The following is a 23,854-nucleotide window of genomic DNA, read 5'->3' as shown; positions in this document are numbered from 1 at the left end:
GGGCTCAAGCGATCCTCCTGCCTCAGCCTCCCAAGTAGCTGGTACTACAGGCACATGCTACCACACCTGGCTAATTTTTTCTATTTTTAGTAGAGATGGGGTCTCGCTCTTGCTCAGGCTGGTCTCAAACTCCTGAGCTCAAGCAATCCTCCCGCCTCGGCCTCCCAGAGAGCTAGGATTACAGGCGTGAGCCATGGCACCCGGCCTGAATTCAACTTTTAATCATTTATATACTTCTCCTTAACAGTATATGCAATTTTTTTTAAAATGGCACTATATACAAAAGGGTAAAATACATTCTTAAGATATTCCCTAAATTGAGTTTTCTTTGGCTTTTAGAGCCTGACACATTTGAACAAAAGAAAGAAAATAAGAGTCCCTATGCTGGTGTTTTTTAAGGAAGAACAAATATTGTAAATTAGGATATGATTTGTCACAGTGAAAAAATACTTGAGGTAAAAGACAACTGTAAAAGAAATTTACACTCAAAGGAGTAGCTTTGTGCCCTTCAAGAAACTCTACAGCATACCTTCACATACAACTTTTAAGAAGCAATTAATTAGTGATGCCTTCAAACCTTAAAATATACAAAGGCTGCTGTGTGTACATATGTGTTTTAAAACATTGAGTGTTGAATTCTATATTAGTCTGCTTGGGCTGCCATACAAAATACCACATACCACTGGATGGCTTAAACCACAGAAATTTATTTTCTCACATTCTGGAGGCTGGGAAGTCAAAGTGCCATTCGATTCGGTTCCTGGTGAAGTCTCTCTTCCTAGCTTGCAGATGGCTGCCTTCTCGCTATCTTCATATGGTGGAGAGATCCCTCCCACTACCCCCCTTCTTATAGGGCCACCAGTCCTATTGGATTAGGGCCCTACCCTTAGGACCTCATTGAATCTTAATTACCTCCCAAAAGCCCTATTTCCATTTACAGTTACATTGAGGGTTAGGGCTTCAATATATGAATGGGGGGAGGGGCACACTGTTCCATATATAGCAAATTCTATAACTCCCTACTGTATAATAGCTACCTTTGTAGCTACGTGGGTAATAAAACTGACAATATAAGTGGAGAGAGACTGGGTATGGTGGCTCACGCCTGTAATCCCAGCACTTTGGGAGGCTGAGGGCGGGAGAGGATCGCTTGAGTCCAAGAGTTCGAGACCAACCTAGGCAACATAGTAAGACCTCATTCTACAAAAAATAAAAAATTAGCTAGGCATGGTGGTGCACACCTGTAGTCCTAGCTATTCAGGAGGCTGAGGCAGGAGGATTTCTTGAGCCTGGGAGTTTGAAGTTGCAGTTAGCTATGATTGTGCCACTGTACTCCAGCCTGGGTGACAGAGTGAGACCCTGTCTCTGAAAAAAAAAATAATGGAGAGAAAGGGAATAGAATTCTATACCAGGCAGAGAGGCGACCAAAAACTGGCCTTGGATTTTTCCTTGACTTAGTTGTGAAAACTGATCTAAAACTTTAGTCAGGAAACATTCTAAAAAGATAAATTAGTCTTTTATTAGCACCACCCCCCCTTTTTTAAGAGACAGGGTCTCATTCTGTTGCCCAGGCTGGAGTGCAGTGGCATGATCATAATTCACTGCAGCCTCAAACTCCTGGACTCAAGTGATCCTCCTGCCTCAGCCTCCCAAGTAGCTGGGACTATAGGTGCATGCCACCACACCCAGCTATGTTAGCCTTTTTTAGTGATTGCTGCATATACACTAAGTCTCTGGGTTTTTTTTTTTTTTTAACATAATTAGTCTTTAATTTTGAAACTGATGGATGAAGAAAACGACCCTATAAAGAAATGTTTCTGTTCTGTGACTATTGAAAAATGAATCATTTAATTATTTAGATGGTCATATGAATGAAAAGACAGATTGTTTCAACATGTATCACAATGCTGTCTACAGACTATCCATTGACTCATTAGACTCTGTATATAGTTTTAAAAGCAATTGCTGGTTTGTTTTTCCTTTTTTAAAGTATGATCAGCCAGATGTGGTGGCTCATGCCTGTAATCCCAGCACTTTGGGAGGCCAAGGCAGGAGGATTCCTTTAGCCCAGGAGTTTGAGACTGCAGTGAGCTGTGATTGTGCCATTGCACTCCAGCTTGGGTGACAGAGCAAGGCTGTCTCTTAAAAAAAAAAAGAAAAGGTATGATCAAGGGAGTACTTTCTATTATAGATTTTGCAGCATCCCACATTTACTTTCTTCTTAGAGTTGAAGGCAACTAATCCTTATGCTTTACTGATCTTAAGAATTATCTCACTATTTTGCTGTGTTTCTTGACCCAGAGTACCATCATCAAGGACTGTCCATGAGGGCCTGAAGAATCAGGAGCTAAACTCCACAGACTCAGGTATGAGTGTATGTAATCTTACAGAAAATAGAACCCTTAGTTTCTTTTAATGGACTGTGTCTGAAAATAATTTTAACAATACACTTGATTTATAAAATGTGGCTTCATAGATCACTTGTGACTTTAGAGTTAAAAGTAAGATGTATTTAGTTTAATAATCATCGCTAGGCTGATCTTTCTGCCCATTTCTAATAATTGTAGCTATTCTTCACTGATCACCTGGTGTATGCCAAGGGCTCTGGAGGTTAATATCATCCCTGACTTTAGATAAAGAACCTGAGGCTTTCTAGGCAGTATTCTTTCTTAAGCTAGGTGGGTGAGAGGTGAGGGGGTTATTCTTTTTAAAACTCTTCTTCTGATATGCACACTTTGTATATACATTTCACAATTTATATATCAAAAAAAAAAAAAGCACTGGAAGAAGAGAGTCAGTGCCTGATAAATGAGACAAAGATCCTTGCTGGAGGTTCAAGCCTTTTGTCCAGGTATCTCTCTTGAACTACTCTTAACTTCCCCTGTGCTGGTTGTATAACGCTTATTAGCATCTTGGCTGTGTATATTCTCGCACAGATTGGGCATTTTAATGATCTTTTTTAAATGCCTAGAAAAGAAAGCAAAGCAAAGCTCAGAGAGGTCACACAGTTTATGAGTAGAAGGGCTGGAAATGCAACTCAAATCCTTCTCAAGTTGGACACCTATACTTCCGTCTCCTCCACCTACTACCTTTTCATTACATCATTTATCCATAGAGGATTAGGACTATGTAACTCCTTGGGGTTTTTGTTTGTTCATTTGGTGCTTTTCTTTTTGTTTGTTTTTTTGTTTTTTTTCCTTGAGATGCGATCTCGCTGTATTGCCTGGACTGGTCTCAAACTCCTGGGCTCAAGTCATCCTCCTGCCTCAGCCTCCCAAGTACCTGGGACTACAGGCACCCGTCTACTTGTTTTTGATGCGTTGCTAGCCATTCTGATGCCTACTGAAACTACAGGATTAAGGCATTAATATCTATGTGACTTCAGCCAAGGCCTTCTGGTTTGGGTTTTGTCATAGGTCAGGTTCCCTGGGAAACAGAGTCTGAGACTCTGATATTGCATGTAGGAGTTTCATTGGAGAGTATTTTTGGGAACGGCTCTTGGGAGGAGAGTAAAGGAAGCAGGATTCAACAGAGAGAGAAGTCGAACAACAATGCAGTTCCAACAGAAGTTTCTTCTAGTTCCATGGGGAGCCTTGGAGCTGATATAGCCACCAAAGTTGTCCCCGATTCAGGCATAGTAGCCACACCTTATAAACCAGTTATTGGAAGTGGGCCTCTGCTCCCTCCCTACCTCACAAGGGGCAAAGTGGCTCTCTCCTACTAAGGATGGTCCCCAACTCAGGGCAATTCCTGGATAGACTTATAACTGAGAGTTGTAAGCTACAAACATTCCCATCAACAGGGGCATGAGTGCCTTAATCCCGAAGAGGAGGATTTAGGTGGCAGAGTTCAAATGACAACATAGGCACCAACATGCTGACCACTGTGCTAAGACTGCATTCTTTTTTTTTTTTTTTTTTTTTGAGACAGAGTCTCACTCTTTTGCCTGGGCTAGAGTGAGTGCCATGGCATCAGCCTAGCTCACAGCAACCTCACACTCCTGGGCTCAAGCAATCCTTCTGCCTCAGCCTGCCGAGTAGCTGGGACTACAGGCACACGCCACCATGCCCGGCTAATTTTTTCTATATATTTTTAGCTGTCCGATTAATTTCTTTCTATTTTTAGTAGAGACGGGGTCTCGCTCTTGCTCAGGCTGGTTTCGAACTCCTGCGCTCAAACAATCCGCCCGCCTCAGCCTCCCAGAGTGCTAGGATTACAGGTGTGAGCCACCGCGCCTTGCCAAGACTGCATTCTTAATTAGAGCATTATGAACTTCAGAGTCCTGTCAACAGTGGGCAGTGTGTACACATCTCTTTTCCTTAATGTTGGGTTAATGGACAATATCTATCAGAAGAGCTTCTCTCTGCTTTATATCAAAATGAAGGCATTTTAGTGTTTGAATTTTTCACATAGCTGAAATGCCAACCACTATGAGGAGATTTTTAAAAAACATAATTATGAAGTACAGTATGCATACAAATAGTTGAAGAGGAGGGGTCTTTAGGCCCGATTACACCCCACAGTACAAGAAGAACTTAGAGATGTGGTCATAGCATACTTAGCCCTCAGAGATGGGAGAGCTCCCACAACATCAAAAGCTGCCATATTGATTTGGTGATTTTAAGGACGTAAACAATAGTTCTAAAATAATATTCACCATCAATTCCTAGAAATATTCCATAATAGATTTTTGAATAATTGAGTTTTGATGACCTAGAAAAAGAAATTATTGGTCATCTGGAATCATCAGGGGTTCTTGAAGTAGATCCTATACTTCCTTAAGCAACAGAAATATAGGGCTCTGGAACAATATTGCATTATCCCAGGAACTAATTGGCATATAATTCAGTATATTGTTTGATTTTAGCCGACTGATAAGCTCTGTAAGAATAAGTTAAGTATAAGCTTTGTATTATAAGGTATTTCAAGAGCATTCTCAGACAATGTGTTAAGCTTCAAAATATGTAATTCAAAACTTTATAGAATGGTGCATATTTTTTCCCCTAGTAATTCAGCTTTGGGAACATGGGGTAGCAAATGACTGTTCTGAATATTTGTTTCTCTTCATTTTCCAGTTGTGATTAATGGAAAATATTGCTGTCCAAAGATATACTTCAACCACCGTTGCTTCTCAGGGCCATATCTTAATAAAGGAAGAATTGCTGAGCTGCCTCAATGTGTAGGACCTGGGAACTGTGTTCTGGTCCTTAGAGAGGTAAGGTTCTGGCCTAGAGCAAAAGAGCTTGGAAATTTCACAGCATTCTCCTAGGCTCATTCATATAGAGGGGTGCATGCCATAGACATGACAATTCTAGGTTTTATCAAAAGTTACTAACTTTTCTCATGTATTAGACAGTGAACAGGGCATGTTATTATTTCTACTCCCTAGGAAACATTCACCTAAGTAGTTCTTCACATAGCAGGTTCACCTCTGTCAGTGTAGAAAGGTTGCCTGCCAGAGACCACATGAGAACTGTGCAAGAGTGAACTGTGAGATTAGTCTACAACTGAGAGGCTGTGTGGCATTAATCTAGGGTCCATGATAAAGTTATTCAACAGCCAGTGTGTTGTACTGTGTGTAACAGATATGAGGACATATTGAACATTTTAGCCCTCAGGGTGGCAAGGCAGAGTCTAGGGAAGCTGGAGCTTCTCAGCCAGACTCCTCCAGCCATGAGAAGGCTTAGATGTCTACATAGTGTTCCAAACAAATAAAATTTTCTGTGTATCATGGCTGGGAAAGCATTTGAAAGCATGTGCTAGAGTAATTTGAAATTCATGAATGGTGCCCATTTTTTCCTGACCATAACATTTTGAATGTTTAAAAGGATCTCGTTATTCTCTTATTGCAATTTTGGGCAGCTGTCATATCTTCGGTATTATTTGGTTAATGTTTGTTAATTAATATGTCTAGAATTAATCTCCTAAATGACCATAACATTCTGAGGTATAACAAGAGTGCTGTGGTTCTAATGGTTTGCTTTTCTCCTTCCCGTATTTTTGCTTTAAAACCGAGCTCAGGTCCTCACTTTACTTATCAATGCAGCTTATAAACCCAGTCGTGTCCTTCGGGAGCTCCAGTTGGACAAAGACTCTGTGTGGCATGGATGTGGGGAAGTCCTAAAAGCCAAGTGAGTAGACTGCTCTGTCTTTTATTCTTATTTGTCTTTAATAGGTCACAGAATCAGTTCTGTGAATATCAGAATACTTATATTTCCTAGGGCAGTGCTGCTTCAGCTATTTGTGGTGAAAGACCAGGCTCATTTTCTTTCTTTCTTTGTTTTTTTCAGACAGAGTCTCGCTCTGTTGCTTGGGCTAGAGTGCCGTGGCGTCAGCCTAGCTCACAGCGACCTCAAACTCCTGGGCTCAAGCGATCCTCCTGCCTCAGCCTCCCGAGTAGTTGGGACTACAGGCATGTGCCACCATGCCCGGCTAATTTTTTTATGTATATATTTTTAGTTGTCCAGCTAATTTCTTTCTATTTTTAGTAGAGACGGGGTCTCGCCCTTTCTCAGGCTGGTCTCGAACTCCTGAGTTCAGACTATCCGCCCACCTTAGCCTCCCAGAGAGCTAGGATTACAGGCGTGAGCCACCATGCCCGGCCTCATTTTCTTTTTTAGATTTCCATTCTGTCAAGGATCAATACATTTATAAAATATGGTAAAAATGAATCATAGGAAATATGAAATCTGGGCCAGGCACAGTGCCTCATACCTGTAATCCTAGCATGCTGGGAGGCCGAGATGGGAGAATTGCTTGATTGCAGGAGTTCCAGACCAGCCTGAGCAAGAGCGAGACCCCGTCTCTACTAAAAATAGAAAAATTAGCTGGGCGTCATGGTGTGCGCCTGTAGTCCCAGCTACTTCGGAGGCTGAAGCAGGAGGATCACTTGAGCCAGGAGTTTGAGGTTGCAGTGAGCTACAATGATGCCGCTGCACTCTACCCAGAACGACAAAGCGAGGCTCTGTCTCAAAAAAAAAAACAATAAACAAAAAAAGAAATATGAGATTTCAAAGACATAAAAATGCAAGAATAATTTTTGTTACTATATTTAAAAGATATAAAATTACTTTTTCAAATTACTGTGAAAATTTACAAACATTTACTCTTGCTTTCTGACCTGATCTTATGGATGGATAAAAATTGTCAGGTTGTACTGGTCCTTGGACCACACTCTAAGCATCACTGCCCAGGGTAAAGAAAGACTTAGTGAGAAGTCACTTTTCTTTTTATACTAGTTAGTGAAATTGCTATTTGAAAACCTTAACTTAGGAAAAGAAAGCAGGAACTTTATTTTGCTAATTTAAATAACTCAGCTCTTAGCTGTCATAACTTACCATATTTAATTTGATTTAAGTATGCAGAACTTCCTTATTGTTTTCAGAGTCCTCAAACTATAAAGGACATAGGATATTCCAAGAAGCAAAAATGCTTTTCAGGTATATTAACGTGTTAGATTTTTCTCTGGGTAATCATTAGCCCAGTAAATTTGGCATCTGATGTCTTCCAATGGCAGATATAAAGGAAAGAGTTATCGGGCTACTGTTGAGATAGTGAAAACAGCAGATCGAGTGACTGAATTCTGCCGGCAAACCTGTATCAAACTGGAATGCTGTCCTAACCTCTTCGGTCCACGGATGGTTCTGGATAAGTGTTCTGAGAACTGTTCTGTACTTACAAAGACCAAATACAGTGAGTCATGTTTTTCCAATGTGTTAACTATAGCAGCTGACCATGCCTTACATCCTGGAAGGTTTTTTCTTTTACAGACATTCATATATATTAATAGCAGAGGTACAGAAACTTTTTCCGTAAAGGGCCAGATAATAAATATGTTATGCTGTAGGTCTTATGACCTCTGTCACGTATTCTCTTTTGGTTTTTCCTGTTTTCATTTTTTAAGAACCCCTTTAGGCTGGGCATGGTGGCTCACACCTATAATCTTAGCACTCTGGGAGGCCAAGGCAGGAGGATCACTTGAGGTCAGGAGTTCGAGACCAGCCTGAGCAAGGGTGAGACCCCATCTCTCCAAAAAATAGAAAAATTAGCCAGGCATGGTGGTGCACACCTGTAGTCCCAGCTACTCAGGAGGCTGAGGTAGGAGAATCGCTTGAGCCTAGGAGTCTGAGATTGCTGTGAGCTAGGCTGATGCCATGGCACTCTAGACCAGGCAACAGAGAGAGACTCTGTCTCAAAAAATAAAAATTAAAAAAAAAAAAACCCTTTTAATATTGTAAAAATTGGCCCAGGGGCCCTAATATGCAACTTTTACATATAGCATGTATATAAATTAGCTATTGTGTCTAATAGGATCTGTAATTCACTCATATAATCTTCAAGTATTTATTATGTGCCCACTATGTGCTTCCAGTGTTCTAGCACTAGGATACAACAATAAAGAACAAAATTCCTATCCTCAATGAGTTTACATTTAATACGGGAGACAGATAAACAAGGGAACAAATATATAGAGATAAGTATTATGGGGAACAGTGGAGCAAGGTGAGTAAGCAAGGTAGAAGAGTAAGGAGGCTGGGAGGTGGGGTAGTCTTTGTGCAGGTGGTCAGGAAGTCTTCTGACAGGTAACAACCTAAAGGAAAGAAGAGAGCCAGCTGTGCAGATATCTTGGTGGGAGTGCTCTGGGGAGGGGGGAAGCAAGGCCCAGCCTTGAGGCAGATGAAGAGCAGCAAAGAAGCCAATGGTGGTTGGCGAGGTGGAAATAGCAGGAGATAAAGTAGTTGCAACCTGACTCTGAACAGTCACAGCAACACCTGTTCCCTCATTTTCTCCTTTGTCAAACTGAGACAGGCGTCATATAGGATGAAATTTCCAATTTGGAGCCTTGTCAAGGCATTGCCACCCAAAGACAAGATTCTGGTCCTACCTTTCTTTAAATCCTACAAGCTGTGATGTCACTTGGCAGAATTAATATGGAGGAGGATTTTACCTTGTTCAATTTGAAGGATTTCTTTTAGGGATCTGTGCCTCTTAAACTTTATAGTGCATGCAAATCACCTGAGGATCTTGTTCAAATGGAGGTTCTGGTTTATCAGGACTATGGGTAATCTGGGGCCTGAGTGTCTGTCTGCATTTTCAACAGGCTCCCAGATGCCACTGATTCTGCTGCTCCAAGGTCCATATTTAGCATGACAAGCTTTCTAATTAGTATTCGAATTACAAAATCCTGTAAGAGTCTAACCTTCTAGTTCCATTTATATTTATTGGATTGTAAACTCCTTAAGGGCAGGGATTGATTGTCTTTGCTTTTTATTGTATTAGACTCAGCATTTAGTTTAGGAAATTGCAATTATTAGGAGCTAAGTGAAAGTTACTGTTTATATAAGTACATATAAAAGTACACCACTTTGAGTCTTTGGAAGGAAGATATGTATATTTTATTATTCTTTTGGTCTGAATTTATCTTTCACAATGATGTAGTTAAAATTAGCCTACAATTTAGGAGAGTCTATAATTTTTCCAAATTAGTAATTTGAGTGATGTCAAATGGATTTACATCCTTTAGGAGAATTCATTTTTTGCAGAAAATTTTATTTTGATATTACTTTAAAGTATAACTCAGAGCTAGAATATGTTTCATTTTTAGAATTGTCTCTATATTCTAAAATGTATATGAAAATACAAAGGATCTAGAATGGCCAAAAGAATCCAGATAAAGAAGAATAAAGTTGCAGGACTTTCTCTCTCTTTTTTTTTTTAACCATAAAGCTATAATAAACAAAAGAGTATGGTATTGCCGGGCGCGGTGGCTCACGCCTGTAATCCTAGCACTCTGGGAGGCCGAGGTCGGCGGATCGTTTGAGCTCAGGAGTTCCAGACCAGCCTGAGCAAGAGCGAGACCCCGTCTCTACTAAAAATAGAAAGAAATTGATCGGACAACTAAAAATATATAGAAAAAATTAGCCGGGCATGGTGGCGCATGCCTGTAGTCCCAGCTACTCGGGAGGCTGAGGCAGAAGGATCGCTCGAGCCCAGGAGTGTGAGGTTGCTGTGAGCTAGGCTGACGCCATGGCACTCACTCTAGGCAAAAGGGTGAGACTTTTTCAAAAAAAAAAAAAAGAGTATGGTATTAAAGAATAGTCAGATGAGTGATGAGTCAGAATAGAGAGTCCAGAAAAAGATCCAAACTTATATGGTTAAGTGGTTTTCTACAAGAATGACAGAGACATTCAATGGGGAAAGGAAATTCTTTTTAACAAATAGCACAGGTACAACTGGATATCCAAATTGAAAAAACAAAAACAAAACTCTTTGGTTCCTACGTCATATACAAAACTAATTCAAGAATGTAGACCAAATGTAAAAGCTAAAACACTATAAGGTTCTAGAAGAAGAAAAAGAAGAGAGTATTCTCAAGATCTTGGGGTAGGCCAAGATTTCCTAGAAAGGACCTAGCAATACACTGACATAAAAAAAAAATTAATAAATGAAATTAAAACCGTCAGCTCTTTGAATAATACCATTTATTAAAAAGGAAAAGATAAGCCACAATTTGGAAAAAATATTCTTGATACATATATCCAACAGAAACCTTCTCTCCAGAATATATTAAGAACTCCCACAACTCAATAATGAAAAGAGAAGTTTTGAAACTGAAGAGAGCTGGTGGTTGCATGACATTGTGAATACAGTAAATATCACCAAATCGTATGCTTTAAAATGGTTAATTTTATGTTATGTGAACTTCACCTCAAAATAAATAAATAAATGCAAAGAGAAAACATTCTGGAATTACGTAGTGATAATGGTTGCATAACATAGTGAATATACTAAAAATCACTGAATTGCACACTTTAAAATGTGAATTTTATGTTATGTGAATTATATCTCAATAAAAAAATTTTAAAAAGAGAACATTTAAAAGATGAATAAAAGACTTGAACATATACTTCATGAGAAGAGATAGAAATGGCCAACAAGCACATGAAAAAGTACATAACATCATTAGTCGTCAGAGAAATGCAAATCAAAGCTACAATGAAAAATTACTACATATCCACTAATTTGGCTAAAATGAAAAAGACAGTACTACATGTTGACAAAGGTGTAGAGCAACTAGATGTCATGTATTGCTGATGGGAGTGTAAAATTATACATCCATTTTGGAAAACTGGTAGTTTCTTTAAAAGTTAATAATACATCTATCCTATGATCCAGCAATTCCATTCCTAGGTATTTATTCAAGGAAATGAAAACATGGCAGTTAAAAGTCTTACAAGAATGTTCATTGCAACTTAATTAATGATAGTTGAAACCTGGATACAGCCCAAGTAACAGGAGAATAGATAAACTGGTACATTCCTAGAGTGGATTGCTATTCATCAATGTAAAGGAAATAACCACTCATATATACAACAGCATAGGTGAAACTCAAAAACATTATTTTGAGTGAAAGAAGCCGTACACAAAAAAGTACCTACTGTGTGGTTCCATAGAGCAAAACTAATCTATGGTGATAGTGATCAGAATACTGATTGCTTCTGGTAAGGGGAATTGACTGGGAAGGGACCCTGGGAACCTTCTAGATTGGTAAAGATGTTCTATATCTTGGTATGGGGGGATTATTCAGGTTTATGTATTTGTTAGTAGTAATAAAACTGTACACTTAAGATCTGTTTATTCCACCCTACGGAATTTAAACCTGAATCAAATACAGTGTACCTGTTTTCCGCTACACTAATAAAATCTCTTGTGGTTTTGAGGTACACAGAAATAATGAAGCTACTTTATTTTTCTTTGTCATCCACATTTAGCACACTATTATGGAAAGAAGAAAAATAAAAGAATTGGGAGGCCACCTGGTGGGCATAGTAACTTAGCTTGTTCCCTGAAAAAAGCCAGTAAGAGGAGAAAGAGGCGGAAAAATGTTTTTGTTCATAAGAAGAAACGCTCCTCTGCATCTGTTGATAATACCCCAGCAGGCTCTCCCCAGGTATGAGATCTGTGATGCACCTGTAATGTCTAGAAGCCAAGTGACCACTGCTTTACAATATGGACACAGAAAGAATAATACCGGAAGATCTTTCTAATGCAGATCTCTGGCCTATAAAAGATGGTTTGTGGCCTGGGAACTGGTTTGTTCTGAATTTCAATGAGACTTCTCTTCTTTTATAATTTTCCAGGGAAGTGGGGGTGAAGATGAGGATGACCCAGATGAAGGGGATGATGATTCCCTTAGTGAAGGCAGTACCTCTGAGCAACAGGATGAGCTACAAGAAGAGTCAGAAATGTCAGAAAAAAAGTCATGCTCCTCTTCTCCCACCCAAAGTGAGATCTCCACATCGCTGCCTCCAGACAGACAAAAGAGAAAAAGAGAGCTTCGCACTTTTTCGTTTTCTGATGATGAAAATAAACCTCCTTCACCAAAGGTACCATTTGAAAAATAGTTTCTTTTTTTCTCTCTGTCTAGAATTTCCCTCTAGAATCTAATTGTTGATGATACTAGCATTCCACTTTTTTTATTATAGGCTTGTGTAGAATTTCCAGGGTCTCTTTTAAAATAACGCAGTGATTTACATGTGTTTAAGGATTACTTGGAGATCAACTACTTATAAAAGGGGAAGTCTCTTTCAGATTAGCTATTTGTTTTAAGTTAAAAAATGCTTCATTGGTAGCTTATTTGTAGCCTGTCATTTAGCATTGTCAAAACTGCCTTCTTAATATTTTTCATAATATATATGGTTTTGTAGAAATAAATTATTTATCTTTCTATTTCTGGTTAAGCCATTTGGTTAAGTATATTTAATGTATACATATATACACATTATATCACATATACACTAAAGAATAGCAATTAAATTAGTGTTTTAAAACTGGATTGCTTTTTAAAAACATTTCAGGAACAGAAGCAATAAATGTCTTCTGATAATTTTGGGAAGCATTCTTTCATTGGAATTACCATGCCATTCACTTAAGCACCTTACCAGAAAGTGAACTAAAATAGACCAAGGAACAAATGGGAGATTTAAAACCTATTTTTCTCTGTTAAATTGTCCAAATAATATTTGTGCTGAAACTTTGAGATAAATTCTTTCCCATTGATATTTTATATTATAAAAGACAAACATTTCTTGAGTACCCATGGGCCTTTGCTATCTTTGCTGGGAGAAATCATGTCCTAAGGCCACTTTAAATATGGTCTTGAAGGATTATAAATTTATATAGAGAGACTTTTTTAGAATAAAATAGCTCTTACACCATTTGGTTTTGTTTTGTTCTGGGGAATGAAGGAAATAAGGATTGAAGTTGCTGAGAGGCTTCACCTGGACAGTAACCCCCTGAAGTGGAGTGTGGCAGATGTTGTGCGGTTCATCAGATCCACTGACTGTGCTCCATTAGCAAGAATATTCCTAGACCAGGTAATCACAGATAGATACTTATAATTTTTAGTAATATGTCTCTTTAGCAAAGAACTATGGGTTTAATAGTCAACAATTTATTTACAAATTTTAGGAAAAAATGTTTTGATTCAAAAGAAAAAAATTGTTTAGTTTCACTTTTAGGAGTGGAAAGATGATAAAAAGCTATTTATCAGGCTTGCTCCATAGTTGAAGCAGATTGTCATTGCATTTCCATTTTTCCTAAGAATTCAGTTCCAGCCTCCAAATATTTAAATGGCTTAAAATCAATCATGCCATACTTAATTGTCCTCATTTTTTCAAAAATAATAATTTGCTTATTTTTAAAGAATTATCATCTGTAATACATTGGGGTCTAGAGTGGTGATCAATTTTAAGGCAGGCTTTCTGAAACACGAATAGTGGACTTAAATAAACATTGAAATAAATTTTGTTTTGATACTTGGGGAGGTTCAAAACTGAAGATCTTTGAAGAGCTTATCAGGATTTTATGAATGTTACAGAGTAAGAAAACATTGAAGTTTATAGTTTATATTTTGTTTCAGATATAGAAAGAGCCCTATAAAAAGATGACACAGGTATTCAACCCCCCACTGCTAAATTTGACTGGCTTTTTTAAAAAAAAAAAAAGATGGCACAATTACTTGCCAGTTAGTGTACTGAATTTCTGCCAAGCAAATACTCTGTAGAGTGGATTCTTATCCTTGGTAAAACTGTATTATTTCTTGGTAAAACTAATAAAACTTTATTAATTCTCAAGTTTCATTTGTATAGAGAACTATGGAGGCACTGAAAAGGAAATGTGTGATACTTGTTTAAAAGGAAAAAGTAAGGAAAGGAAAGCACAGGGACCACAATTTTGACAGAGCCACAGTGTACAGGGGCTGTCATGATCAAGCTGCCATTCATATGCACATCACAGATAATTTGTATTTTATACCTCAACAGGAAATTGACGGGCAGGCCCTGTTGCTCCTTACCCTTCCCACTGTTCAAGAGTGCATGGACTTAAAATTGGGTCCCGCCATCAAACTTTGCCATCACATAGAGAGGATCAAGTTTGCTTTTTATGAGCAGTTTGCCAACTGAGAAGGACAACCAAAGTGAACTGGATCTTTGAAGCACAAATACAGTGGATCTTTCTGCTGGCTGTACAAGTGGAGCTGGAATAGTCCTGGGGCTCTGGGCCCTGCAGGTGTCTGCTTGTTCTCTTTGCACTTTCAGGGAAGGAGGACCCATACTGAGGAAGCAAAACTTGTGCACAGAAATGGCTCTTCTGCCAGTGGAAATGTGGACATCTCTTGTGCAGCAGATTGCAGTTTTTAAAAAATAAAGGTTGTAAGGAAAAGACTTACATAAGAAGAATAAGCATTTCCAATGTTGTGGCCCAAAAACAAAGAATAATCTAGGCTGCTGGAAATAACCCTTTTGGTTGTTTTGTTTTCATTCTGTTCCTTCCCATTGTAGATTGAACTTTGTTCTCTGCTTTCTCTTTCTTGGAAAGAGAGGACATAGCTTTAAAGTCAGCACTGATTTGGGACTGTTCCTAAGGCACATCAGTGCTTCTTTGTCATTGTGTTTTTAAGCTTTTTAAAATTAAAACAGTTCTTTTGGGGATGATTATGTGGCTCTAGGGTTTTGAATGCATAGTCACACTTTGATCCATTTAAAAATCTATTCTTAGGAGTTCCTTTGTTTACTACCTCTGTTGATAATTGAGCTTACAGCCATGTATGAGGTTTTTTGTATGATGCCATTTTTAAGCTACATGAACACTACAACTATAACAGAAGTTGGCGGGAGATGGAGGGGCAGGGCGGGAGGACAGTTTTCTTTCTTAAAAACATTATGTGGGCATTTATACTAGTTCCTTAACTGACCTGATCTAAGAACTCTACTATTGTTCTCCATCTTCACCCAGTTTGGACTACCTGTGTTAAGTAGCATTGGAAAGACAGTTAGTTCTCAGAGACTTCAGTGGCTTTTATTTTGTGTTTACCTTTCTCTAGAATTGTTTTTCTACCTCTGTTTCACTTCTAGAGTCCTTACTTGGGGTCAAAATTGGTAGGTGTTCGTTGGACCCACAATAAAGCCCATTTCCCCTCCTTCCTAGGTGTCTCCAGGTAGAGAGTGTAGAATCACAGCAGGGAAAATGTGTTTTGGGGGGTGGTGCAGAGTATGGAATTTGTGTAGCAGTGTCCTCAGCAGCTGGATAAAGATCAAGAGGTGATTCAAGATTCTGGAAACCTCTTTGCCTTGTCACTCTTACACTTTTCTTCAGTTTATCCTTTAAATTAAATGTAATCTAGTCTGAAGATTCTCATTTAAACTACTCGGTGTTCTTCTAGATGTATCTTTTGAGCCAGCTCAAGTTAACATGAAACTCCAGATGAATTTTCACTTGTGATTCCACTTCTAGTCATTATAGAATAATAGCATTTGCTGTATTGTTCCAGCCTGAGGAATGAGGAACAACACATACATAGACTGCTCCTTTAAATGGTTTGCTTTGCTGAGTGTTTTTTTTTTATTATTATCCTACTCACCTGCAAATTTATAACCTAGGCATTCTTCCTCAAGATTTGAAAATTGTTTTAAAACTGCAACCTGGGTAAATTCTAAACAATTATACAAATATAAGGTAATATTACTACAAATTTAAACTCATTGTGATTTTTTTCCTTCCTCCCCTCCGCCAACCTGTTTCTATGGACATTGGCAGACAGTTTGTCGTCCGGATCCTCTCTTCATTGGATAATTCACGAACCGCCTTAACTCAAGCCCTCCACCAAATCATATATTAAAGCATTAACTCATTGCTTAGGTTACTACCAGATATATGTGGAAAGAAGCATCATTTAAGTAAAAGTTAGTATGTTTGAAACTTTGAAATCCAACTTTTAAAAATTTGATTAATTCTGTGTCTGTGGAAGAGAAGCATTATATGATGCTGGGAACAATCGGCATTAAGCAGGTAGGCTTTGAGGGTGGTGATGGTAGTGTTGATCTTGCTTAATAAAATTTCCTGAGAGCTGAGCAGTGAAAGCACTAAGGCAAAGAGGGTCCCTTGAGGAAGATCAATGGAACAAAAATTTTCTGGAATTAATGTTGAGGACCTCATGTTACTGTCTTATTTAGGAAAATGAAATATATTTCCTATAAGAGGGAATTTACCAAATGTGACAACAATGAATACATTATTTTGTCTGTCTTTTGACTTCTCCAGAAACCACAGAATTTAGAACCACTTCCCTTCACAGGTGGGGGGATGAAGCCACTGAATGGTGAAACACATAGCCCCAAGTAATCTCTGATCTGGGTAGAGTTGGGGGCCAAAAGGCTTGTCTGTCTATACCGTGATTATTCAAGCTCAGCTTTCTCCTAGAGAAAGGCTGACTCTAAATGGTCAAAAGAGTGGAGTTTCCTTTAATTCTTGCATTCTCCTACTGAGATATAGTTTATCAGGCAATTGCGTCAAAGAAGAATTATATTCCCCCAGCCCACACTCCCAGATATTACATAACAAGATAATTGTTTGGGAATTTAGCACAGGGCATTTTTTAAAGTTAAACTTTAGATTCCATTTACCTCATAAGGCTGCTGAGGCTGGGCTGGGCTGGATAGCAGTGATGGTCTGATTCCTACGATGCTGAAACAGATTTTAAGCTTACCATGTTGGGGTAAAATGTTTATATGTTGCACATAGGTGCCTGAACTTTGTTTTTTAGACCAACTTCTTAAATTTATGAACGTACGTTGTGAGGGGACTGTGTTTGTCTGGATTTCACCTGTAGTTGGCCCCACAGCCTGCCTGGTCAGAAAATTTTTCATAACCCCTTTTTGACCCTGACTTGATAAGCTTAGAAACAGGTTAATGGACCATTTCATCCTTCTGGACCTTGAAAAGATGGCTGACCGATATCAGACCATATTACTACAATGTTAGTGTGTTAGAAAAACCTTGTACTGCACATGCAGATTTGCTGTGACATTTTGACTGTACTTTGTAGGCTTCTGGGGACTATGCTATTTTCCTTTATAAGCCACCTTCATCCTTCTCATTTGAAGCAGAGTTGAAGTGGCTAATATAAGGAAGACATTAATGGGAGCTTTTACCCTACCTGCCTTTCTTAGCAATGTAGGTGGCTCCCAGCACACATCTACGTTATACATACATAAGGTCAGGGAAGGGTACTTACCAACCTCTGGAAAAGATGAGCTTCTTGGTAAATATTTGTTGACTTTATGATAGAGACAAACACAGGAAAAAAGTTTAGAACTTGGCCTTTATATGTCTTTTCTCCTTAAAGTAAAATTCTCACTGTGAGAGAGAGGGCATTGAATACATTTTACTTGCTCTCTAGTACCAGTTCAGTCACTAATGTGCTACATGAATACAGTTTAAAAAGTCTAGGAGGCCTTGTAGTCACAGGCACTTACATTTATTTGGCACCTATCACCAAAGACTGTTCTATTTAAGACACCATTTACTGGTTTGATTTATTCCCACAGCTCTGAGAGAGTTATTAGGAGGTTAGCCTCTACAGTGGAAGCACACGTTGGATTTGAACTCTGGCCCTACATATTGAAGATGTTCTGTGTGTGTATATACACATGCAAGTTCAAAAATGTTGTGTCATCAGTAGGAAATTTGTTGGCCTTAGGAAGATGAAGGAGAAGATATCACTAAGAGAAATGCAGTATAAATCTTTGTGGGGACCAGGTACCACCTTTTTAAGCTTGAATTTTAATTTCCTTGTTCCCAGGTCCACTGTAAGTAACCATGTGTCATGGTCGTGGTGCTGACTCAGAAACTATGTAGGACAGACAGCCTCCTGCAAAACCAAAAAGAAATAAGTCATTTTCCTGCAATTATAATTCTTCATTGACTTTATTCCCTTTAAATGCTTTACTAGTGAGTTTTGCTGACTTCCATTCCTTATGTGAGAATGTACATACTTTGGAAACTTGAATTTATCCAAATAAGCTACCTATGACTTGGGATTTGGTATAAGAGTTCTAATCAGCTAAATTCCCAGTCCAAATGGCTCTGGTTCCAGGCCCACTCACCTAGGGTGTTTTCCTCAGTACATGGTTCAGACCACGCAGGTAGCCTTGTTTCTGAGGGCAGCTTTAGGGGAGAGGTATAGAAGGTGGTGGGCATTAAATGCACTGCAGATTGATTTTCTTGGTTGTGGTGTTTAGGAAGTCTGAGATTTTCACAAGAACCAGCAAAACCAGTAGTGGAGGGTTGGGGGGATGGAGAAGTAGGCCTAAAACTCCCTCTTCTTATGTCTTTTCTGACTTAACACACCACTGGGTCTGTCCTGGTGCTATGGCCTATTACAAAGGACAGTTTTAAAAGAGAAACAAGCCACACAGCCTAGTAGGACAAGTCTTCAACACCAGCACTAAAGCGTGGACCAACCCTGAGCCATGGGAGGTAAGGGTCTCCCATTATTTCCAGAAGCAAAGGATAATGCTGACGAGTGAAGTGGTGCCACCATTGCTGATGAGAGTGCCTGTTCTCAGGATGTGTGGAAACTCAGGCCTAAGGGTTTCTACATGGTTTATTCAATATAACTGCATGCCTACCGTGGCAGAATGGAGGTAGACAAAAGTGTTGAAAGGGTAGGCTTTAGCAGATGATTGAGGGAGGTTACAAAGCTTAGGCAAAGTTAGAGGTGGGCAGTCTTTTAGCTCTTTTTGCATGAATCTCTGCGGAAGGTAGTTTGAATGTTTCTCTTGAAATTTTAAATGCTCATTTCTTTTTCTCTCCCTTTCTTCCTTTTTTCATTAAATATTTTCTAAAGACAATCAGAGGCCTGCCAGGGAGGGACTCCTGGCTGGTTCCAGCACTGTCCTTGGGCCTCTTTCTAATTCTAACTCATTGGAACTGATGCACTTTGTTTAATGTATTTTGCCTTTTTTTTTTTAAGCTGCTTGTTTAGAACAAAATGAAATGCTTATTTCATTGTATCCTTCCTGCTTGCTGTTTTTCTTCGTAATTTCAAAGTTATGCATTGAAGATAAAGTACAATTAAGGAGAAATATGCACAAGAATACCTATTAAAATAACTACCGTCAAGTTTGATGGTATAACTTTAAAGGATTAAAAAAAAACTATTTTGGATGAATATTTTGTGTGGTTTTTTTTTTTTTTTTGTAAATGTGATTGTATATAAACTGTGGTACATTATGACAGTTTTAAGTGGTTGTGAGAAAATTAAAGAAAACAGGTCTTAAGCTATGTTTAACTTTATTTGTCCTGATTTGACAGTAAGGAAGGCATTCTGGCCAGACCAAATTCTTCAAAACTCTTCCCAGTGGGGCCTCAGAGAATCATTTCTGAGTGAATGAGAAACTTCCTTCCTACTGTAATAAAATTCCAAAGTTCTCCCCGCTCTCTTGCTGTCTTATCCTACTTCTGGATTTAGGTATGCTTTTTTTTTTTTTTTTTTTTTTACCACAAGATCTCACTACATTGCCCAGGCTGGTCTCGAACTCCTGGCCTCCCGCCTTCCCCCCACCTGAGCCTCCTGAGTAACTGAAACTACAGGCACATGCTGCTTTACTTGGCTCAGGATTTAGGTACTTTTTCATTGTTTTAATATTTATTTATTTATTTTTTATGTTTTTTTAGAGATGGGGTCTCATTCTGTTGCTCAGACTGCAGTGCAGTGGCCCAGTCATGGCTCACATAGCTCACTGCAGCCTCCCGGGCTCAAACAGTGCTTCCACCTCAGCTAGGACTACAGGTGTACACCACCATGTCCAGCTGTTTTTTTCTTTATTTAAGGGGGGGTTCACTCTGTTGCCCACGCTGGTCTTGAACTCCTGGCCTCCAGTTATCCTCCCACCTCAGCCTCCCAAAGTGCTGGGATTACAGGTATGAGTCACTGTGTGCAGCCAGCTTTAGGTATTTTTTAATTCCAGTTCAGGAAAGGTAGGAAAAGAATTTTCCCACAGTGACTGCTCCTGGCATTGGGGATTCTATCCCTGATCTCCGAAGACTGCTTCTTGTTCCTCTATAGTGCTTTGTCAAAAACTTCATTTTTCAGATCTATGTGCAATTTTCCTTGAGCTGTGTCTTCAAACAATCAATAGTCTCCTTATGCCTAACCACAGTCTCTTCTGCTTCAAGACACATCCTCTTTGGTTCTCTCTGAACATGGGCTGTTAAACTGTTGAGCATCCTTATGAGATCCCTCTTAGACTTAAAGACAGTAATGCAATTCTGATTTTCCCTTATCCATTTATTTTCTTAACCTGATTTTCTGTATTTGCCCGTGGTCAGTACTTGTGGAGAATTTTAAATTTTATAAATTAAAATTCCATTTAAATTAAAAACCATTTTGTTTCATGTTCTCTGTGTGAGGCACTATGTTGAATTAAAGGGTGAAAAAAACCACTTCCTGTCCTCAGGAGGCTCACACTCAGCTATGGCAGAGAGACATGTACAGCTGTCAAATTAAGCAGTTTTAAAAGTTCTGGTGGAGCAGCACACACAAGTTAATGTGGGAGCACGGGGGAGAGGGAGGTCAGGTAGGCCTTGAAGTATGACCAGCAGTTCATGGAGCAGGGGAAAGGGAATAGCATCCACACAGCTAGAATGCCACACAAAGGTACAGAGATGTGAAAGTGCAGAGAAGTGGGTAAGGGAAGGCTGGAGAATTGCATTTTTTCCCTCTGGATAATCAGGTTAATATTTCTGTTAACCATGAAAGCTTTTAAGATAGCATTTAATTCTCTTAGGTAACTGGAATTTATTGGGGCTATTTTATAGGGAAGATTTTCCCTAGAGATGATATTCAGCACTGGTAGCCCAGTGTCCACTGGACTCTTACCATGTGTACACTGACATTACGCAGCAGGAAGGAAAGGGGCTCGAGCACCAAGAGGTGTCTAAAGAGAGGTCAGAGGGGGTTGGGAGAGTCGATGAGAATGGGGACTAGAGTACCTAGTAGAGGCAGAAAACAGGATATTATAGGTTAGGTGGGAGTAGCTGTGTGTGTGCAGGGGGATGTTGGAGACAGGCAAATACCAACCGTGTGTCTTAATGAGTCATGTTCGAAATGTAGTTGTACACCCTACGTGGATACGGTGGGAATATGTGCACATGAAGTTTTCAGTGTAAACCTGGTATATTTCTAAATGAAAGCGATTGGATTGAAGTGACCGTTTAAATTATGTTTGCGGGGGAAAAAAATGGACTTGGGGCCTTGAAAAGCATTTGGCCAGGGAAGTAGGAGAAGGACTCAAATGCCTGAGTTGGAGGGAAGACGCCTGTGTGCAGTCTTAGATTGTTTTCCTTAACCACCTGCTTCAGAATAATCCAGGCTGCAGACTATTGGGCCCCATTGCTGAACTACTGAATCGGAACCTCTGAGGGTGGAATCCAGGTGTATTAACAAATTGTCCAGGGTATAAGTATTTACCTTAGAGGGAAAAAGAATTTAATCACAGACCGACCTTGCTTTTGCCTCAGGACCTGGAGCTCCTGGGCTCTCAATTCCGCGTGCACAACCCGACTCACCTGGTCGGTCTACCTGCGGGCGGGGACCCACGACCCCGCCCCGTAGCCCGGGCGGGAGCCCCGCCCCTCGGGGAGAACCGGAGCGTCAGAGGCCCGCCCCCACGCCGGGTTGGGCCAATCAGGCGCTGCTATCTCAGACGTCGGGTTACGCGCGGCGCTGAGTCGGCTGCCGGGCGGAGGTACCGGCTCCCGGCTCGGGCTCCCGGCTCCGGGCTGGGTGGCGCGGCCCTGGCAGGCAGCGAGGCCGGGCGGGCTGCGGCGCCCCGCGCCTCTCCCGCCAGGCCCGCCATGCAGGGCCCCGCCGGGAACGCGAGCCGCGGACTGCCGGGCGGGCCGCCCTCCACAGCCGCGTCCGGGGCGGGCCGCTGCGAGAGCGGCGCGCTCATGCACAGTTTCGGCATCTTCCTGCAGGGGTTGCTCGGCGTCGTGGCCTTCAGCACGTTGATGCGTGAGTTTGCGACCCCCGCCCCTCCTGAGGCCCTACGCTCTCAGCCCCGGGCCCGGCCCCGCCTCGGGGCTCCTCCTGCCCGAAGAGTTCGGGCCTGGAGACCCGCGTCCTTTGGTGGAGGTGCCTTCCTCCCTCGCGAGCCCAGGCTGGACATTACAGACTAGGGGGTAGTCCGGGACCCCGAGTCCTGAGCCTCTCGCCTTATCGCTGTACCTCTAGCCAGGAATGATCCAGCCCCTCTCCACCTTACATGTCTCTCTTCTGAGATGCCCACCTGAAACTAGTCCCCCTTCCATGTTGCCATCTCGAATTAAGGTTACCCCACTTCCCAGCCTGGAGTCGTGACCCCAAGGGTGGCATTCCCTTCTCTGTCCCATCTCAGAGGCTCTTTTTAGCTTCTCCTTCGTGCTTTGAAGCCATATCCCTAAATCCCCCGTCTGATGCTGAGCTCTTTTCTGCACCTTCACTCTTCAAGGATTTTCCATCTCGTTCGCATTTAAATCCTACTACGCTTGCATCCCTGTCAATACCTGGAGTGTTAGAGCCATACCTTCAGTTTCCCAGTACCACTCTTCCCCCACTTCCCGCTTCGTGGTCCTTCTTCCTCAGCTTTATTTTTCCTTTGGTCAGGGCAAGACCCACCTAGACTGCCTTCTCCCCCAGATATCTTTCTTCCAGAACAGGCCCACCTGTTTCATCTCTGTCCCAAGCCTTCCTAATTAAGTCGCATCTCAAGCTTCCCCTGGCTGTTTCCTTTCCCAACCCACTTTTATCATGTATATTTTAAGTTTCCTTCTTTTCCATGAAACTTGGACAACCTAGTGGCTGAATAGGGAAGGAGGCTCAGAGGGTCTGGGGAGTCTCAGAATCCCTGTGCTAAGTCACCAGGGGCCCTTCCTTAGGAGTTCTGTGATGACGAAGGAAGCCCCAAGTGGCTCTTCTGGAAAACTAGAAGTTCCACACTGTTGTCATGTGTGCTGTGGGGTGGGGAGTTGTGCTTTTCTTAGAGTACATCCTTCCCCTTATTAAAGTAAAAAGCAGCTTTATTTGGCACATAGGTCTAGAAGTGCCTCTGTGATTGCATTTTAGGGGGAAGAAAACATTATAACTATTTGTACGGAGACATTAATTCAAAAAATGACTTGTTCTCAAAACTTCCTCACATGGGCAGAGTGGGAAGTTTCTGCAGAAAGTATGCTCCTTGGTACCAGGGAGGGATCCTGCAGTCGCGTGCACATGTCTTGTAGGGTCCACGGCTGGAGTGGCTGCCTTGCTTGTTTCTAACAGGAGGGTTTCTTTGGGTGAATTCTCCCAGGCTTTGGGTAACCCTGGAGAGGCTCTGATCTTGGACACCCCTTTCTTCTGGTTGCCTGGCCTTGATAAGCCTTACAAGTGCCCAACTGTATATGTTTACCACTTCTTTCCTTTTTAGTCCCTACTTGCCTTGCTGTTTGCTCTGCTGAACAAATACCCACTTGTTCCCGCAGTAATAAT

The 23,854-nt window shown here is 40.7% G+C and overlaps 2 protein-coding genes across 2 annotated transcripts in view; both read left to right on the top strand.

The window, feature by feature from the left end:
- The window catches only part of SFMBT1 (Scm-like with four mbt domains 1), a 134,526-nt gene extending 119,529 nt beyond the window's left edge, over positions 1–14,997 (top strand). Inside the window, exons 13-21 of the mRNA XM_012640198.1 lie at positions 1,046–1,049; positions 2,302–2,366; positions 5,076–5,215; positions 6,022–6,131; positions 7,517–7,692; positions 11,772–11,950; positions 12,141–12,386; positions 13,248–13,376; positions 14,325–14,997. Coding sequence (XP_012495652.1) covers positions 1,046–1,049; positions 2,302–2,366; positions 5,076–5,215; positions 6,022–6,131; positions 7,517–7,692; positions 11,772–11,950; positions 12,141–12,386; positions 13,248–13,376; positions 14,325–14,465 — 1,190 coding nt within the window. The 3' untranslated portion in view covers positions 14,466–14,997. The remainder of the gene's footprint in view (positions 1–1,045; positions 1,050–2,301; positions 2,367–5,075; positions 5,216–6,021; positions 6,132–7,516; positions 7,693–11,771; positions 11,951–12,140; positions 12,387–13,247; positions 13,377–14,324) is intronic.
- Positions 14,998–22,060: 7,063 nt separating this feature from the next.
- LOC105827460 (transmembrane protein 110) overlaps positions 22,061–23,854 on the top strand; it is a 51,072-nt gene continuing 49,278 nt past the window's right edge. Inside the window, exon 1 of the mRNA XM_012665659.1 lies at positions 22,061–22,360. Coding sequence (XP_012521113.1) covers positions 22,201–22,360 — 160 coding nt within the window. The 5' untranslated portion in view covers positions 22,061–22,200. The remainder of the gene's footprint in view (positions 22,361–23,854) is intronic.

Source organism: Propithecus coquereli, unplaced genomic scaffold, assembly GCF_000956105.1.
Source record: "Propithecus coquereli isolate 6110/MARCELLA unplaced genomic scaffold, Pcoq_1.0 Scaffold1, whole genome shotgun sequence".
In the NCBI taxonomy this organism is placed as follows: domain Eukaryota; kingdom Metazoa; phylum Chordata; class Mammalia; order Primates; family Indriidae; genus Propithecus; species Propithecus coquereli.
This window is presented reverse-complemented; position numbering and strand designations above follow the sequence as displayed.